A 19,809-nucleotide genomic window follows, 5' to 3' on the forward strand; every position below is an offset into this window, starting at 1 on the left:
CAATGAGCAATTCGAGTCGAGTGTCAAATGCTGGATGCTGAATGCTGAATGCTATATGCTGAATGCTAAATGCCGAAAAATGCATTAATTTGATTTAATAAAATCCATTTATTAATTGGCCCACTAAAAAGACCGCATTAGGCGACGCCAACCGCAGCAATTCACCCACATACCAAATGGGGAAATGGCAAATAGCCGGGCGGGAAGCATTGGCTCCATTGTGGTTGCCATTTAGTGCTGCTAGTGATGGCGATGGTGGTGGCTGTGGGTACTGTGGTCACTCGACAATGCAGCCGGCACCACCGCAATTTGTGCCATCTCAGGCCACTCGGGACAATACTTTTCGGCACATGTGTGTGCATTCGAAAGCAAATAGGGAAAAGCCCCCAATACAAGTCATCAAATGAAAATTATATTCTCTAAATGACTCCATAAATATCTAAAACATTATGTGATTGCAATAAAATCATTACATACTTATTTAAATAGGCATATTTTCATTTATGAGTGAAGTAATACTGATTTGATTTGATTCTTCATTCTCAGTTTTATTTAAATGTACAGCAAATTGGCCTATATATGTGGAAAGAAAAGAATATTTAATGAGTAATTGAATGAAATTAAAAATGTTTATAGAAAGATTCATCAAAGGGAATTTAAAAAGCTTGAATTGAGTAGATTCATTTTCAAGCACACTCATATTATGGTTTCACTTTATCGCTTAACTTAAAGACCAGTGTAAAGTGGCTTCATCTTAACTTATGACGCTTAACTTAAAGCCCAGTTTAATTTTACTTTATACTATACTTTAACTTCATCGCTTAACTTAAAGCCCAGTTTAATTTTACTTTATTCTATATTTTAACTTCATCGCTTAATTTAAAGCCCAGCGTGGAGTGGCTTAAGCAGCATTTCACAAGCACAGAGCATTCTGTACCCAATTAATAACCCCTTCTTCACATTTCAGGGCATGCGAATGTCGGGCGAGAGCACGGAAATAATGCACTTGACGCAATTGGAGAGGGAAAGTGCGGGGGCGTACGCCTGCGGGGCCACAAACACGGAGGGCGAGACCCGGAGTTCGAGTCTCACTTTAAAAGTGCAGTGTAAGTACGACTGGCGAAATAAAATATACACAAAACTATGTTATATGGGGCAGCAGCAGCAAAACGTGATGAAACAGCATGGCGAACCGGAAACGGAAGTTGCAGAATAAAATCAAAATCAACAAGCGATGGCAGTCGGAATGGGAGTTTGCAACTTTTTTTTGGGGGCAACGGCGGATGGGGAAATTGCTTAGAAATGATGCATGACCGTCGCTAGCTTCATCTGTAACTGTCGGGCGTTTGTTGTCCGCTTGTTTACAATTGTAAACTGAAATTCTGAAATTCATGCTGCCGCTGGCCTAAACAACCGCCATTGATTTATACACACGCACTGACAAAACTTTCGCCTATAAATCCAGCACTCCGCAATTTTCCGCTCGCCCAAAAAGCAAAAAACTTTTCATAAACCTCACGGTTGCAAGCAAACCGATTTTTTCACAGCCCCGGGTCGAATTTCCCCTGCCTTTGGGCCATTTTTTTTTTTTTTTGAGGTGATTAATGTGGATTTCATATACTACTGCTTCGCACAAGCGATTTGGTTGCATAAATCAGAGCGAAAGCTGCACAATCGACGAAGGAACTCGAGTGCTTCTTAAGTACACTATTTGGCCGGGCTCGTGTATCCACATTTGGCATTTGCCATTCGCATACAATCTGCGAGAATGGGATCCTTGAGAGCGATGGTGCGTGGCCCATTGTTGGCCGCATTTATTGTGTTGTCAGCTTACAAGTACAAGTAAACGAAAAAAAAGAAACGTATTTTCATGTTGCCAACGCTGGAAAACCGGAACACTGCCACGTCCTTTTTGGCTGCCACTTTGAAATCTGAAATCTGAAATGCATTGCTGCAGCCCCTTCTCGAGTACCTACGACAGTTTAAGTAGTTTATATTTGAAATTATGAAAGTTTTGCGGAGGGAGTCGTCTTAGCATTGAGTTTGGGCTTTAGTTAACTTTTCCCATATTTGGGCACACACACACACTGGCACACACACACTGGCACACTCACTCAACAGCAACAAGTTCGCAGACAGATGGCTTAAGTATGCGACGGTGAAATGCAGCCGCCTTGTGATAAAAGCCAAGAACGTAGTAATGAAGCTTCGAATGTTAATCTGCCTCGGCGTGACTTACATTTTAAAGGCGGCTTTCAGCACACAATCTGTGATGCTGGAATACCGGGATACTCGAGTATTCAAACACGACAGACACATTTCCCTGGGGGCCAAAAGGCAGTGCTTCCGCATATCTGCTTCCATTTTACAGCCAAGTGAAAGTAAAATGCCAAGCGACTCGCTTTTCTTTCGATACCTGGCACACCACACCAGATTTCCCCGCTAAGCTACACATAAAATAAATATAAAAAAAGAAGGAGGACTAGATAAAAAAAAAAAAGAGAACTGGGAGAATACAAACCCCCTCGTTCCTGAAACGGAAACATGTTAATTACTATGCTCAAGGCTATGTAGCTGACTCGACTTCCCTCTCGTTCTTGCCTCATATTTTTGTGTGTATTTTGAGGGGGGCTTTCCCCCCGAGAGTGGGCGGCAGTTGTTTGCACACCAAGGGGGTGGGCTGAACGAATTTAAAATGAAAACTTTTTGCTGCCTAACAACTCGATGCGGTGTATATTTATGAAGCTCCCCATCCACTCACAGCTCACTCTCATCCTTTCAGTCTCGCCGCGCTGTAAATCGGGCACCGAACAAACCTCCATTGGAGCCGTCAGCCTTCACTCGATCCTGGTCAAATGCGAGGTGGATGCCGATCCGCCGGACTCCGTGCGCTTCAGTTGGACGTACAACAATACCCGGAACGTGTCGCCGGTAAGTCAGTAGCACAAGTACTACTTTCTCTTTTGGGGCACACACGCAAAAAAAAAATATATGTTTCAATTTGAAATATATAACCCAAAAGTATATTTCAGTTATCGTTTTGTCTTTAAAAGGAGTCACGTTGTTAATTGGTATAACAATTGGAATTTAATTGATTTCATAAAATAATCGTACAATGATGGTTGCTTTCAAGTCAAGTTCAAAGCAGTTATTTCACCGTGCATCGGACTGGGGCAATGGCAAAGGTACATGCCTCGTCCGGAATCCAAACCGAACTTATTGTGTCTGTAATTATGCCGGGAAACGTGCTGCAGCCGGAGTCTTTGGCCCGACGACTGTCGCAATTACTCGGAATTCCATGCAGCCAGTCAGTCCGGATGAATAGAAGTGGGCAGGAGTAGCAGGAGTAGATAGGCAGGATGGTTGGGACTTGGCACCCAAGTTCGAAGTCGGGTGCTATTAGCAGAACTTGTGCTAAATACTCGAGGGTTGTCTGGGATTTTCGTTCGACAATTCAGTGGAGCAGACGAACAATGGTCGAGGTGGGGCATCGAGCGTCGTACGTGACTGAATTAAAATTTAATCAAAATGTATAAATTCGGAATGGTGGGGCAGCCATACACATACATATATATACCGGGAACCGATTCGAGGGAATTTAAAATGCAAACCGTTTAGGTGCAAAGCGAAGGAAGGACTGCAGAGCTGGCAGAAAATGGCAAAAAATGGCAAAAAAAATGGGCGAAAGACAGATGGAGGAGGAAAAATAACCAGAATGGCTGACCAAACGAACCGAAAGACTTGCATATGTGAATCGACTTGCCTCGAAATGTCGGTTCTGGGACAGCTGTGCACAATAAATAAAGTAATTCATTTACCGCAAAAGTTATTTGAAAATCTGCACGAAGCCCCAACCCAACTGCCCCACATTGACTGGCCACCGGATGACTTATACCGTCTCCAGTTCGATTCGTTTGGCTTGCAATAAAAACTTATTTGCCTTCAAATATTTATGCCCCCATCCGTACTGGGATTCGTTTTTGGTTGGATGCTCTGGGTTTGCTTTGATTTCAATTCGATTTGGTTGGAACTCGAGTGGAAGTGCATCCTGATCCTTCTGCCTACGTTCGCACAATGAAGCCGCCCTAATCCCCATCTGTTTACCCTACATTACAGGTGCTCAACTCGAGGATACAGTCGAACGGACTGGCCAGCACGGTGACGTACCTGCCCCAAACGGACTCCGAGTTAATAACGCTGGCCTGCTGGGCCAGCAATGCTGTGGGCCGCCAAACGACGCCCTGTCTGGTGCACATCCTGCCGGCAAGTAAGTGGAACTGGAAGTGGAGGAATCCTTCTCCTCCGCCTCCGCCGCCCCACCTTCTCCTACTCAAGTCGAGTCGAGGAAGTTGTTGCCACAAGATGCCGGCACTTACCTCCATCTTCGCCGCAATTTAAACAGTACTGGTGTCGGCATTGCCACCGGTGTCGGTGTCGGTGCTGGAGTTGGAGTCCTTCCTCCACCCGGTCTATCTCTTATGCACACATAAGGATCTACTTACATAATTGGCGAGTGTGTGCCGGGTGAGGGAGCGGATGGACTGGCTGGCATTGCCGTCGCCGGCACCGGTGTAGTTTGCCCAAAATGTTGCCAAATAATCCGCAGGTTGAACTGCCAGCCGTTGGTCCAGGACTTGGCCAACTTCGATGGTTATTAATGCAAAGTACACAGAAGCGTGGTGATGCACTCAGGAAAAGATTTTAGATACGTTGCCGAAACAACTATATAACTCTTAAAGAATATAGCATATTTTGTATATTATGTAGATTGACTCATTTAAATTGACCATAAATAGTGGGTACCAAGTTTTTTTTGCCTTTTGAACAGAAAGCTCTTTTAGTTCGCCTTCAGTTTGGTAACATTTTAAAGACAGTATAGAATTATAGAGCAATTTAGTTATCCCCACTTTGTGCATCGCACCCTTGGGCCAAAATTAAAGCTGACTTCCATAATTTTAGGGGCGTAGTCGCCGGTCTTTATTTTTGTTTTAACGTGGCAACGCCTTCATTTGCGGCAAAGTGGCGCTTTAAGGCGACAGGAGCTGCGTTTAAATGCAATTACGGCTGGGGTGGCCATTAAGTCCCGGCTTGTCTATGACTATGACTATGACTAACGGCATACCGCCCTTTCCATTGGAACCTTTTTCCGCAGACACACCGGAGGCACCGAAGGCCTGCGAATTGCGCAACGACACCGTCCTGGAGGTGGTTTGTGTGGCGGGCAGTGACGGAGGACTCTCGCAGTACTTCATGCTGGAGGTGGTGGGCGGAGACCCACTCTACTCAGGAGAACCGGGCGGATCGGCGGCCCAGGGGCGTGGCCAGTTCAGCGAGGCCATCGGCCTGGGCGACAACGAGATATCCACGCTCAACGATCAGGTGAGTGGCACTGCATCTGGATTCCCCAACCCCCGCCTCGAATTCAGTTAGTCTAAGTTGATAAGTTCCGGCAGGGTAAACGCAAATTGCTCAATTAAATTAAAATTTACTCACGGTTCGGCAAACAGCCACCAGCTAAAAGCGAAACAGAATCAGTTACAGCATCTGATTCAGATTCAGATTCAGATTCAGAATCGGGGTGAATATAAGATAGATCTTAGTGCGAGTGGGGAGCCTTGTAAGTGTGAGCAATAATTCACTGGAAATCCATATGGTCAATTAGTGTGCATGTCCTTTGACTTTTCTGCTTGAATTATTAATAAGTATTTTGGGGGTACTATGGAGTACTATGGAGGTGCATGGACGGGGGTTTTCTTCGGCTCAGCTCGAGTGTAAAAGGGACAACATAATTAATGCTGTGGGTCTGGTCCCCAGGTCCGATGATTTTACCCTTTGTCCAGCCACTCGGGTAGTGCATGCTGAGTTATTAAATTATCTCTGTCACTCCTAGATGGGAATATCGTATGAAAATTTCATTTCATTTCGTTTGGCTGCCCTCAACAGCCTTGATGAAGCGCTGAAGCTGGCCGGGCGAGTTTATTAGCAAAGTAGCCAAGCGCAAAGCTCATCACGAGGATGGTCATGAAAATGAAAATGAAAATGAAAATGCTACAATCATGATGATGATGATGATGGCCCGACATCATCTCCGGACTCTGACCCACGCCCTGGTTGCTCCTTTGGCAGGCTCCTTTGCAGCTTTAAAGTTTCATGCTAGATAAAGGACACACACATTCGCAGTTGGCCGTGAGGTTGAGGCGGGGAGTGAGGTTGGAAAAGTGCCGCAAGGACAACATAAATTACTTACGCTTACTTGAGTGGGAATTTGTGCGTAACCAACGAAGCTCACTCGATTGTGTCCCATTACGGCAAACGGATATTCAGTTTTAAATTTTAGACAGTGTCCTGTTTCTGTTACTGTTTCTCTTTCAGTTTCAGTGGCTGTTTCTCTTTTTTTTTCCCGTGGGCTTCAGTACAGTTGTGCCTACGTATTTTTCAGGCATGAGCAATTATTTATGCGTTTGGGTCTGCGAATGGGACAGAAAAGTTAAAAATACATGGCATACTTTGCAGCGTGTGGCGAGTGAATTATAAATGCGCCTCTTGTCATGCCCGCATTCCAAATCAGCCAAAACATACAGATATATATATTTATTGCTATATAACATAAATGTCTATAATTCCAGGCGACATCTGCACCCATCTTCCGCATGCAGGAGAACAGTCCACAGTTTCGTTTGAATAATTTAGAGCCGGGACGTGAATATCAATTTTTAGTTTACGCCGTCAACGCCAAAGGACGAAGCGAGCCGCCGGTGGTGATTGAGAATGTACGCGTGGCCGCCCAACTGGGACCATATGGTGAGTGCCCCAATCCCCAAATGTGATCCTGTCCTGTTTTCTGTTTTGCCCCCCCAAAAAAAAGCGACCCTATACTTCACAGTTGAGAGGCGGAAGCTGAAAAACAAAAAAAGGGAGAACTCTCCTGCTAATCACATAAAGAGCACGAGTTATGGCCACCCGAGTTGCTAGTTTGTGGGTCACTTCTTTTCCAAGGCCAATAAAATGCCCAAAAAACCTGAACATGAAACTGTAACCGAAGATGAAGACGAAACCGAAACCGAAACCGAAACTGAACTGAAACTGGAACTAGAACCCTTGAACAGCTGAGGACGGAACTGTCTAATTCAACGCTTGACTGCATTTTCAAATCAACGCAAGTTCGGGGAAATCGTCTTCAATCAGCCGCCGCGAAAAGTTCGCACATGGCGTCACAGGGACACAGGGACAGAGGGACACTGGGATGTCCTTAGAGCGCAAAAGAGATGCGAACTGCCTAACAGTGCCATCCCAAAGGACGAGACGCCCTTTTCTAATCCACTGACTGAGTTATGCAGTGGAGCGGAAAGCATTTCAGCATTTTCCATCAATTCTTTGAGTGGGGCACACGCATATTACGTATACGCAGGGGCGTGTAGCAACAGCCTCTTCATTTTGCTCCTGCCTAACGACATAATGCGACTGCCAGTCGCTGTACGTGTGTGTGTGTGTTTGTACATGTGAGGTCCTGTGTGCGTATGTGTTTGTGTGTGTGTGTGTGTGTGTGAGCCAAGCGTAAGCGGAATTGCTTCAATTTTCGTTTTGCTTAACGGCCACCGTAGACACTTTTCTTTTATTGTTCCTTTCGCCATTCGCAGCTCTCTCAGCGCGCACACAACTACGAGAGTACGACAACAATGCTGTCATTATTTTCATGCTGATTTTTATTTTTATCTGCATTTCCATTACCATTTCCACTTCCACTTAAATTCTGCCCTCCCTTTTTTGGCCATTTTCATTTCGCTTTTCGTGCGCTTCTTTCGCCCACTTAGCCATAAATCAGTCATATTGCCCGATTTAATGGGGCTAATTGCATTTGATACGCAAATGTTCGATTAACCGCACTCACTAGATTTTCGGAACGCACTCAATTCGCTGGCGAAACCCTATTTACATGAAACAACAGCTGCCCGGCATTTCTCGCCGAAGTTACTTATGTATGTTAATGGGCTGCCGCAGACTCGTAAATTCGGCCTCTGTGATTACACAGCCGAGACTATGGACTTGGCAATCCCAAATTTTGGTGGCCGGGTATCCTTCTAATTTATGCGGAATTTTAACAACCACCTAGCCCACGCAGATTTTCCTTGTGCGCCGGCATATGTGGTCCGATAAATTCCACCAAACCAGTTCAAGAATATAAATAAAATGAAGCCAAATCAGCTGACGCTGATTTAAATCAGTTTACGCAGAACTCATCAAGAGAATTTATTACACTTTGCGCCGGGTAAGGAAAACGTGAAAAATATCAGGCAAAGTGGCCACTTGAGCCGGCGAACGAAAAAAAGCATCAAAGCCGTATAAATAAGGAAAACAATGTTGGGAAAGGCAAAAGACGAAGGTTGGGAATGGAGCAAACTGATTAAAAAACAGGCTGAGATGCCGTGAACCATGGCATCAGAAGCCAGCCGATTTCCAGACGATCCGCATCCAGTGCAAACGGGCCGGGCAATAACAAAAATTAAATTGAGCCGCAGGTGTAGGCAATTTCCAGTCAAACGCTCACTTCAAAAGCCACGACGATGGCAAGGACCAGGAGCCAGGACATGAAAATCGGAAAATCTGGAAAACCTGAAGGAAAGGAAAGCTGGTCCTGGCAATGTTTCAATTCCGAGGCCGTTGCTTTGACGGCCCGCAAATGGAGCGGAAACGCTTGGATGCCAACAAAAATGGAGGGGCTGGCATTAACGAATGTCTGGCATAAATCTTGCCCGGGGATCATCTTACAATCAGTTTGGCCTGGGCCTCGGCAGGTCCTGGGGCTTGGCTCGCACATTATGTTGCAATTTCCGCTGGCTGAAAATCTAATAAATATAAACAATGCCTCACATGTTGCTCATAATTGCCGAGGCTTTGCGGCAAGTGCCATCAGTTCTAATCGCTGGTAATAAGTGTGTGGCCAGAATGGCCTTTGATTTTCATAATTTCTCCAACGCAGCAGCCACTATTTATCATACCGCCAGAACTCATATAACAGAGCACCCAGCGATTTGGCTAATTTCAATTTTCAACCCAAGGACCCAAAAAGAGGGAAAACACAATAAGCAAACAGTCAGAAGCAATCAGTTAGGCAAAAGAACACGGCACATCACAGAAAAACAAATAAATAAATAAACGGCAGCGAGGCGAGGCAAACAGAAATCAGCAGGAGCATCAAACTAATTCCGAGCAAATAACAAATCATTGCTAGGAGCCCCCAAACTATCTGATGCTCCATCTACGATCCACTGACATTAGTGCACTGGAAAAAGTAAACGTGAAAGTCAACGTCTCGCAAAACTTTGCAGACTCCGGCAAATAGTCCTCATGTTAAATATTTAAAAGTATATGTAGTATTATGCTTTAATGCTTGTACATAACCAATCATGACCTTTGTTTGGATTATTTTTCTTCAGTTAATGTAATGGTATACCCGCCTTTTTTTTTTCGTTCCAGATGAATCCATTCTGTCCGAGGACCCAACGCCCGCAGAAACAACACATCATGTGGGCGGCGGTGTGGGCGGCAGCGGGAGCTCCAGCGGCCTGGGCACCGGCGCCAGCACGGGCAGCGGCCCGGAGAAGCAATCGACGCTGCTGATACTCGCCGCCGTCGTGGTGATAGGCGCCGTCGTGGTGACGTCAATTATCGTGGCCGGCATCGTCGTGGTCTGCCGGCACAGGCCGCGGCCACCTGAGCCGCAGGAGGTGCGCAAGAGCATGCGGTGAGTCGGGAGTCCTTTGTTTTGTGGTCTCCACATCTACATCCACATCCACATCCGTATCCACATCCATCCGGATGCTGGGAAAACTAATAATGAAATTGTTGGCTACATGTGTGTGTGTATGTGTGCAGAAATAATTACTGAATTATTTATGTGCGGCACGTGACTGACAGCCGAGGAAGTTGTGGGCGAAAAACGTAGCATACTTTCTTGCGCATTTCTCGCTTATGAGTACTACGCAGAAAGTAATTAAATGACAAGCCGCTCAATCAATGGAGGTGGCAGCCGCACTTTAAACTCACCTGCCTGCAGAAAGGTTAAATTGGCCAATCCGGACCTGATGGTAAATGTTGGGTTCATTAAGGCGATCGCCTAAGCACTTTGAGGCCGCCAATCGATTAGAGCCGAGCACGCACCTGCCCAGTAAATTATGCTTAGTCTGTAATTAAATTAATTAAACCTGCACCTGACGACCGAGCCAGTTCGGTCCGGGCAGCCCAACAGGGTCAAAGTCCAACGGAAAAGAATGGCCGTAAACGAGGTCCGGAAACGAGGCAGCCGCACAAGTTAGAGTTTCCATTTAAGATAGGAAATCAGCGCTGTATCTGCGAAAGGGTCGCGCCCCGTGGGTGGATAATTAAGCAGCTGCTTAGCTGATGAACTCCCTCCCCCTCCCCCACCCCCTTTCGCCGGGTGGCTAATGAAAAATAAACACAGTGTACCGCCTCACCAGCTTTTGTATCGACGTGGTACAGGTCCAATGCCGATGGTATCCTCCTTTCTTTGATTTCGGTCTGGCCCCACTGATTGCTCAATAATGAATTCGGGCAACCACTTCAAAGCGGAATCCAACGAAATATTAATTATAGTAGCCGAAAATAGTCGCGGGCACATCAAAGCGAATCGCATGCGGGTCATTAAATGGTCATCACAACTGTCAAACGCGCTCCATGGCGTGCATAAATAAAATGTGCCCACCTGCGATTTCATCCCCTTTCCCCCTCTTCCAATTTGTATATGCCCCCTCCCCCTTTTTCAGTCGCATGTGCGTCTATGCATAAATTTTAATGATTTGCCTTTTGCGGCAAAGTATTAGTGCAAATATTTGATGCACACATGTGCGCATTGCTGACTGATAAGAGACACATACAGTTGCCGAGTGCGGCATAATAAGCTCCACCGTTGGCATTGGTTTTATATTTAATTTACAATGGACCATCGAACAGGCTGATGAAAATTCGATGGTCCTCAAGTGAAATGGTAATATTTTGCCCAATATTTATCAATGCGAGTGCCGAGTTGATAGCGAAACGCGCATTAAATCCGCTTTGCAAAGGCGCAAAATGCGAATATTGCGCATACGCCGTGTGCATCGCAGCAGCGGCAAACCGAACGAATTTATTTTATTTTCTGGTTTTTCAAAAACCCCAACCACCGCCACCCACTTAAAAAGTTCCCCGGTGATGGCGGGGCTGTTTATATTGAAATTCGAGTCGCCTGAGAGCAGACAGCCGGCAGCTGGCTTAGTTGGTCCAGTTTGCTAAGCTGTTTCGCCGCACCTTGGGAACTATTAGCCGTTAAACTTTTTCAATGCCGTATAGTTTTCTATATCTGATTTTTTCGCATTTTTCTCGTGTTTTTTTTAGGCCAGCGAGAAACGATGTGCCGAGCATGTACATCGAGGAGGACGAGCTGAACGAGCTGGAGGAGGGCGGCGGACGAGCGGCGGAGATTAGGGCGCGTGTGGCCCCGCCCAATTCGCATCTGTGCGGCGGCGGTGGGATGCCGATGCCCGGTGGCGTTGGGTCAAGTGGCGGTGCCATTGTGGGCGTGGCCGGACCCCATCACTACATCTCCGAGAGCTTCATCCAGTACGCGCAGCCCAGCCTAAACGGTACTATTCCAAAATCTATACTCAACAAGCTGTAGTATGTAGTTATGTAGTTATTTATCCGTAGTCCTAGTCAAGTAGTCATCAATTTATCAGTCCTTGTATCTATCTATGCATCCGTGCTTTGAGGCTGCGATTGCGATGGCGATTGTGATTGCATCCCCAATTGATTTTGCTCAAGAACTTTTGAGTTGCGACTCGAGTGCGCACTGGATATTAATTTTGTACTTGTATTCGTAGCTTTAGTTGATTGATTTGCCTCATGTAGAAGTGCACTTGCCTGTATATATATTTAGCACACATAACTCACATGATTTGTAGCCATTATGTAGATTAGTTTAACGTCTTGTTTTCGATTAAACAATGCAAAGCGAATAAATTGTCAAAATCGTTTTGGAATGCGAACACGAACACGAATCTGTTTCTAAAACTGGCAGCTCACATAACAAGACACACATTGTTTTTTCTTTTTAATATATATTGTGATTGTGCAATAATTGATATGCAATTGAATATTTAGTTAAGTATCTGGCATGTGAGTAGTTTGCGTGGTGGACGCGCCGGAGATCAACGCACCACAGGCAAAACAATTAGGTTGGCTTGAGCTGGCGCTAATGATGCGGTTGAACACTAAATTGGCTGGCAACTAATGAATTGGAGCACATGTAAATGAAAAACTAATTGCCCCCCATTTGGCATTCACAAAAGTAGCTTATGGCATTCGAGTACACACTTTTTCCAATTAGCGCAGATCAAAGTGTTTAATTTCGTTACATTTGCGTTGATTCGCTTTCGATTTGATTGCGATATGCGAATGAGTTGAGCGACTGAAGCGTTTAGAGTCGAGTATTTGGAAGATATTTCGCATTAGCCGGGCACCCCCCCATATAGACCACCTAAGTTCCACTAAGTTCCCGCCTGACCTAGCCATAGTACTCCCCTTCACTTTCTCTATAACTCCGCCTCTTTCTCTGTTTTCACTTCCCTGTCTGTGAAACTAACTAACTCTGTAGGTAGCGCAACACTATCCACTTGCTTTCCATCTGTCTTAATCCTCGACTTGAAGTTGAAGTTGTAAATACCTTTGCCCAGTATTTAAAGCAATGTAGTGAGACCCCACACTCCACAAGTAAACGAGTACAAGTACAGTACGCAGCGTTGTCCTTTGCGAGAGTCCTAACTCCTAACTATACCATGTTATCCATCCACCCAGGCGACGTGCTGCTGCCCCTGCTCGTTACATCCAGCCAGCCTTGCAGCACTAACTCCACCATCTCGAGCGTGGTCCTGGCCATGCCCCAGGCGAAACTATGTCCTGATCCTGCGAGCCGAAACACTGCCTGGCCGCCCGAATGTATGCAAAGTAAATTTTATGTAACTAAATCCGTGCAGCAGGTCGAACGACACAATCCAAGCCAGAAACTGAAACCGAAACCGAAACAGACACCAATACAGATACTGAAACTGAAGCTGAAACAGGAACAACTGCAGTTGCAGCTGCACCAGATGGGCAGCCATGTCTGAACCCAAAAATTCTCTGTCGAATTTGTCAGTTGGAGATGTAGTAGATGTAGTAGATGTAGATGCAGGAGATGATGTCCGCCTCTAAAGTATTTTTAATATCCCCATACCCGAGAACATTGCTACAGCACTTGCTCCATTTCACATTTTAATTTGTCGTCCATTTGGCATCCCAATTTACGTTGCTTGTTACGTTGCCACATCCCTGCACTCACTCACATGTCTTTCATCTGATTTCCTTTATTCCCTTTGTGCATTTGTAATTATTTTAGCTTGGCTTTGTTGCCAGGCAAAATGCCGCAAAAAAAAAATATCCAGAAATTTCCTTTCATTTGCGGCATTCCCCATGATTTTCTTTGATGCGATTGCTAACTCGGTTTTGATGCAGCGCAGATACGAGTAGGTTTTCTGCCAAATGCATCTGAGATATTAAATCAAAGCTAATTGAAGCATATGAGCATTTTCTTTCCTCAGCAATTCAAGGCTAGATACACATTAGACTAGCGCATCGGAGAGTGCAGGCAAATATTGTTTTTAAAAAGGATAAATGCAGCATAGCACCCAGGCAATCGGGGAAGTCCGGGGAACATGAGGCTGTTTGCTTAGACATTGTTTTTTGTTGACATTTCTGTTTATTTTCCTCTGTAGCTACATATATGGGCGCTCATGTATCACTCAGTGCAGTGCCAAGTTCTTTTGGGATAAATCGCATAAATTTCGGAGCACAGTCGACGCACTGGCAAACAAACATATGTACTATGTGCGTAAACATGCCTCAGACAGCAACAAATTTGCAAAATATTTTGCTGCTTTAACCGATTTTGCCCGCTCTCATCCACTTTAACCCCGCCTCCCACCACCCAAAGCTCAGCTCACTCTGTTTGCTGTGGCAGCTCGTGCAGACTTTGTTTTAACTTTGAATTGCATAAATTTTAATTATTTCGAAAGCACTAAATTAAAACACAAAAATAAGCACAAAGGCACACAAACACCACTGAGTTTTGCCTGCGCCTGACGTGCCGACATGCCGGCAAATGCAAATATTATTTAATGGGCAGATGTGTCGTATACGTGATATTATTGCTAACACAACATCATCGCTCCTCCCCTCCTGTTTCTCCTCTTGCCACCCAATGCGTGGGTTCAAATGTCGCAAATTAGCTAAATTTGATTTTGTCAGCGATTTAATTTTATATTTTCATTACTTGCAGCATGTCCTTCCGCTCGTTAATATCGTTTTTTTTATTTTTTTTTGCACTACCCCCTGGCAGGCTGTTTAATTTATGTGCGCCGGGAGCTTGTGGGGCATGTGACATGACACGACTCACATACATCCACATTCGGAATTCCCGCTCCAGTGCCGCCCTTTCACCCGGCAGAACGTAAACCAAGTCAACTGGCTTACAACATGGCACTAACAAGTGCCAAAGTCGGTCTGAAGTGCGCCGAAGGAGCGGTCCAGAAAATTTTCTTGTAGCTGTTGCGCCCGGTTGCCAACTAGAAACACACACACACAGTATGGGAACTCTCTTCGCTGGGATTACACTGAGCTGCAAAGCAGCTTAAGCGATTCCCTCGAAATCTGATTGGGTAGCAAAAGTATTAGATTTCATCGAGATTTCTATTAGAAATGGGTACACATCGCCAAATAGAGTTTTTAGCTCGTATGCAGGTGTTTCACTCTGTTTACTGGTATAAGAATGCTTTTGTTGTTATTTTACTTAGCTTTTCACAACCTAGTTTCTTAATATTGAATGCTAGTTATCTCTGTTTTTGCTAAAAAGAGAACAATGCAGAGTTAGAGTAGTAAAGGTCCCAGGTGGTTTGCTGCCCAGGAATTCATAGTTCCCGGCATTTACGCAGCGCTGTCAAATTGAAATAAAAAGGTCCTGGAAAGAGCAAAACGCTTACAGCGCCGTAACTCAAGGCAAACAAGTGAGCGAGAGTAAATGTGAATGTGTATATGCATGTGTGTACACACTCACAAGCCGGGAAAAGACAGCCTTTCGCATCTTTACATCTCGGCAGTTGCTGTCATTAGCCAGCATTTTTAATTGCATATGCCAGTCTCGCGTGCTTCACCGTACAGGTGGCACTGCTGGCACTGGCACCGAGCAACGAACGGCGAATCCCCCAGAGCAGTAAAATTCGTTTGGCTTTTTTGTGCCCTTCGCCCGTTTCTACAGCTATATCTGCGTATGGTGGTGATGATGGCATGAGAGATGGAACTGCTGCTTTTTTGTGCACATTTGTTTCATTTTCATGCTGCTCCATTCATTTGGCCCAGCATCGCGTTTTTGTCTCATTGTTGCCGTTTGTCTTGCTGTTTGTGTGAGTCAAGAGTCGCGAATGTCTGAGCCACGTTTGTGTGGCCTTCGTCCTTGCTGGCCCGGCTTTTTCTATGCGTATTTGGATTGTAAGTAATGCGAGTGGGTTGTCGGTTGTATCTGCTAGGTTTTAGGTTGTACGTTCTCGGTTGTAGGTTTCATGTGCACTCCAGCGGCACTCGTCTAATTAGACAAAGTTGAGACCCAGCCACACAGCAGCCACTCGAAATGAGCACACGGCGCCATTTGCTGCGGCTATGTGATGTGATGGCATGGTGGCATTATCTTAAAGACTCCTTAAAGCACATGTGTGTGTGTGTGAGTGTGTATCGGTCTGTGAGCTCTCACTTTGATGTCTCTGTCGTGCCACAAAAAATGCCGCAGAATTTGCCTGAGCAACATTGTTTATGCGGCAGCAGAGGAATTACACAGCAAGAAATAACGTTTAATTAACTGGTAACGCGTTACCTGCTACTTATAGTTCCCTCACAGTCACATGCTCTTTAAAAGGATTACAAACAATCCAAAGGAACGCTTTTGAAGTATTAGTGCTTCTGAGAATCTGAAAAACGTGCGTGCAGCAAAAGGCATTAATTAATGTCATTTACCATTCAGCGGAATACTTAATTCAATTCCACGAATGTTTGGAAACAACTTGTGGGCTGATTATTATTTTTGATTTCCAATTCTGTATGATAGAATTTTCTTTTTGTGCACACACGCACTCGCTGTCCGGAATCCTCAATGTCAGCGCTGTTCATTCATTTGTCGCCGCACTTCCGTTTCCGCTTTCCACTCCCCCCCTCGCACTTTCCTGTCCTGGCACCATTGCCTTTAGTGGATTTTTCCGCTTTTTGTGTGGGCCATCCAGGCTGGCAACATTTTTGCGACTTTTGACATTTTTTAATGCTGTCAGGCATGGCGTGAAAGTAAACGTGAAAGGCCACAGCCACAACCAAAGCCTCCCAAGTACACACACACACACGTAGAAACTCCAGAGAGCTGCCTTAGTTTGTGCGCCTTTATGGCCCAAAGACGCCACACAAATGTGACATAAAAGGCGATAATAATAAAATATCACAGGGTGCTCGGGCCGAGCCACATCAAATAGCAAACTGCAAAATCGTAAACAACAAGCGCTAGATGACGCTCAAGATTCACTTGATTCACTTCATTCACCCCTGCGACACAATAAGTTGGACCCACAATAAAAACCCAGACTCAGTTGCGCCTTCACATGAATTCTGGCGAAAAGTGCCATAAAAATTAAGAAATTGTTGAATTATTTTACGTTTACGAGCGGAAGGGCCAATGGACATGAAGAGTGGGACCCAGTGAAATAAAGTGAATATTTATATTGAAATCTTGTTGATGTGGATGTTTCATGTTATCTATCTTGTGATTTCTGTTTCTGTTGCTGTTGCTGTTGTTGTGGAGTTTTATTAGATGCTATATTATTTTGTTATCAGCGCACAATTGGTCACGCTTTCGCTACGTATTTGCTAATGGCTTTCATTTTCTTTTCGCCTCTCAAAATAATAATAATTTGCAACTCTGTGTTATGATGTCATTTTGCAAGTGTTGTGAATCTGAAAAGCAATAGAAAGCAACCAAAACCAAATCAAATCAACCAAACAAGCCAAACCAAACTAATCGGTATAAACATTTTGCCTTTGTCTCTCTATTCCCGGTTACACCCACACTTACACCCACTTACCCACACACATACACATGAACTCATTACTCACTCTCACATGAATTTATGTCTCACCCACACAAACACACTCACACACTCACACCACTCACACTGCCATCCTTTACACATATGCCATTGTTGTTGATTTTGTTTTATACCAACCAACCAAAGTGTATATTGCAGACCCGGATCTGATATTGCCGCGCGGCGAATTGGAATTTACGACCCTGGATCCAACGCTGAAGTAATTGTAAAAAGTAATAATAAATATCTACACACACACACACAGACACACACACATGCGGACTCACTCGCGGTGAGGCCTCATAATTCACGGGCATTTCATTAAACATAGCTGTAAATTTTTAGCATAAATTTAAATGCATTAGCGTAAAGGTAAATCGTGTTGCGTAACGTTTAAGCGGAAAGGCAAATAGATAAGGATAAACCATTTTGTAATTGTCAGCCATTAAGTGTCATTGAAACCGCTGAAGGCGGATGCAAAATCAAAAAAAAAAACAAAACAAAACAAATACGAACATAAATATAGAAACCCAGAAGCTGCGCTATAAATACGCTACAAACTTGTAACTGAAATCAAAAGTATGAAACATGTAAATACAACACTCACTTCACGACACACACTCACACTCATTTTGCTGTTGCACCATCGACTGTACATAGAGAAACGGGCAAACATTAATCAAACTGCATTTAAATGTTAAATATTAATTGTAATTAATGAACAACTAGCCCGTAAGCCAATAGTAGTTAGTAAGTAAGTAAGCCGTGTGTATTGAAAGTGTAATTAGACTCATAGAGCCAACGGACTTTGCACCAGGTATCTGTTATCTGCATCGGATGTGTGAAAATATCTGGCCATTTATCCATTAATGTCTGCATAGCCATATAGCATTCATTCATTAGCTAAAGTTCAACTCTGTCCCATCCTGTTTGCTGTCCGATCATTTGAAATATTTAAATGTTTCCAACAGCTAGCAGCAATTCTGGGCCCTCGGCCCACCCACTTTTCCGCCCTGATCCGGCACTTTCAGTCGCTATTTATGGCAATTCCATGAATATTCTATTACCCCAATAAGCCGAACCGACGGCAAAGATGAATAACAGCCGAAAAAAACACGAAACACACAAAACAACAGCCAAGTGGGCCATGCTCGAGTGCATAATGAATAAATGTCGAGTGAACAGGCAATTCCCAGGATCCTCAGCAATTCCACCCACACATGACTCCCCCACAACTCAAACTACAACACAAACTCGAAGTCAAACAATAAATGCGAATTCAGTGTAAATGTTATAAATAACTAAAGTAACCGAGCAAAGTACGACATAAAAATAATAATAATAATAATAATACGCCATACACTGTACACAATACTCCAATGTAATTCGAATTCTAATTTCAAATATACAAACATAAAGTGAAATGGCAGACTAGCAAAATATACAGTGCGTATGCGTAATAAAATAAATTGAAATTTATATATATATATACAAGTATATATAGATGCATACAAATGGAAACAGCTCGAATGTCGTTCTCTGTCTCTGTCACTCTGAACAAAACCAAACTGATTGTTTTTAAGCAAAGTTAGATTTATAAATAAATTAAATTTAAATGCGAAACGAGAAACGAGTAACGCAAACTTAAAAGTGAAATACATTAATAACTAAGTCGAAACTACTGAGTGTGTTAATAATACTGAATACTGAATAAATAAACAAGATTCAAACCAAACTGAGCTGCCCCCTTTCAAATCAATTCCAATTAAACAGACGATTCGTCGTACATCAAAGCGAAGATTAATGCCGCCGCGACTTGGTCCACCAGCAGCAGCGAGTCCGAGTCCTGTTTGCCCAACTTTGGTTTGGTTTGGCCAGGGGTTAAGTGTTATTAATGCGGAGCAAATCCTGCGGCGCTGCAGACGCTGCTGCTGCTGCTGCTGCTGCTGCTGCTGCTGCTGCTGCTGCGGATGCAGCCTGATTGCCACTTGAGGCGCGTAATCGAAACATCGGCAAGGCGGTCGGTCAATGGAGACCGCCTTCATTACTTTGCCCAAGCCATCAGTTGTATCCTTTGCCCTTTGGATTCCTTTTCCTTTGCCAATCCAACGTGCCACACCCTCTGCACCCCAAAGCCAAACACGAGCTCGCCGCCCCAAAAGCCGTGGATTCGAATTAAGGCTGTTCAGCTTAAGGGGCATGGGTGGGTGGTTTGTGGGTGGTTGGGTGGCTTTGAAGGATTGGCCCATCTGGGCGTCCTTGGCATGCACAGGAGATTAAAACAGTTGGAGGCAAATTTGCAGCGCGTGGGCCAACGCCCATGAAGGTAAAGTTTGCCAAGGAAACTTTCTGCGAATGCAAGTCTGTTTGTCGTAATTTGTTGCATACTTTTCAGAGCGCAAACTTGGACTACAACTAAGTGGGTAAATCGATTGGTAATGAAACGCTCACCGCAAGCTACTTAAAATGTTTTAAATATATTCGTTAGCATTTAGTAGAGAGAGACTGCCCCCAAAAATTAGTACCTAAACATATACTAGCGTAAACTTTTTGGACTTACCATGTGTGCGGAAAACATTTTGCAATAAAAAGTTTTGCAGATTTCATG

General features: G+C 44.4%; 1 protein-coding gene across 6 annotated transcripts in view; it reads left to right on the forward strand.

Annotated features, from left to right (window-relative positions):
* The window catches only part of LOC120452556 (nephrin), a 65,827-nt gene extending 46,901 nt beyond the window's left edge, over window positions 1-18,926 (forward strand). For 3 of the 6 annotated variants that reach the window (XM_039636829.2, XM_039636830.2, XM_039636831.2), the window contains exons 10-17: window positions 968-1,106; window positions 2,783-2,931; window positions 4,117-4,267; window positions 5,153-5,379; window positions 6,627-6,801; window positions 9,475-9,742; window positions 11,389-11,636; window positions 12,847-13,496. In XM_039636829.2, the coding sequence (XP_039492763.1) occupies window positions 968-1,106; window positions 2,783-2,931; window positions 4,117-4,267; window positions 5,153-5,379; window positions 6,627-6,801; window positions 9,475-9,742; window positions 11,389-11,636; window positions 12,847-13,157 (1,668 nt within the window). In that variant the 3' untranslated portion in view covers window positions 13,158-13,496. Of the gene's footprint in view, window positions 1-967; window positions 1,107-2,782; window positions 2,932-4,116; window positions 4,268-5,152; window positions 5,380-6,626; window positions 6,802-9,474; window positions 9,743-11,388; window positions 11,637-12,846; window positions 13,497-17,348 lie in introns of those variants that run through there. The other 3 variants (XM_039636834.1, XM_039636832.1, XM_039636833.2) reach the window with 3 other exon arrangements.
* Window positions 18,927-19,809: the final 883 nt, after the last annotated feature.

This window comes from Drosophila santomea, chromosome 3R (assembly GCF_016746245.2).
Source record: "Drosophila santomea strain STO CAGO 1482 chromosome 3R, Prin_Dsan_1.1, whole genome shotgun sequence".
Taxonomy (NCBI): domain Eukaryota; kingdom Metazoa; phylum Arthropoda; class Insecta; order Diptera; family Drosophilidae; genus Drosophila; species Drosophila santomea.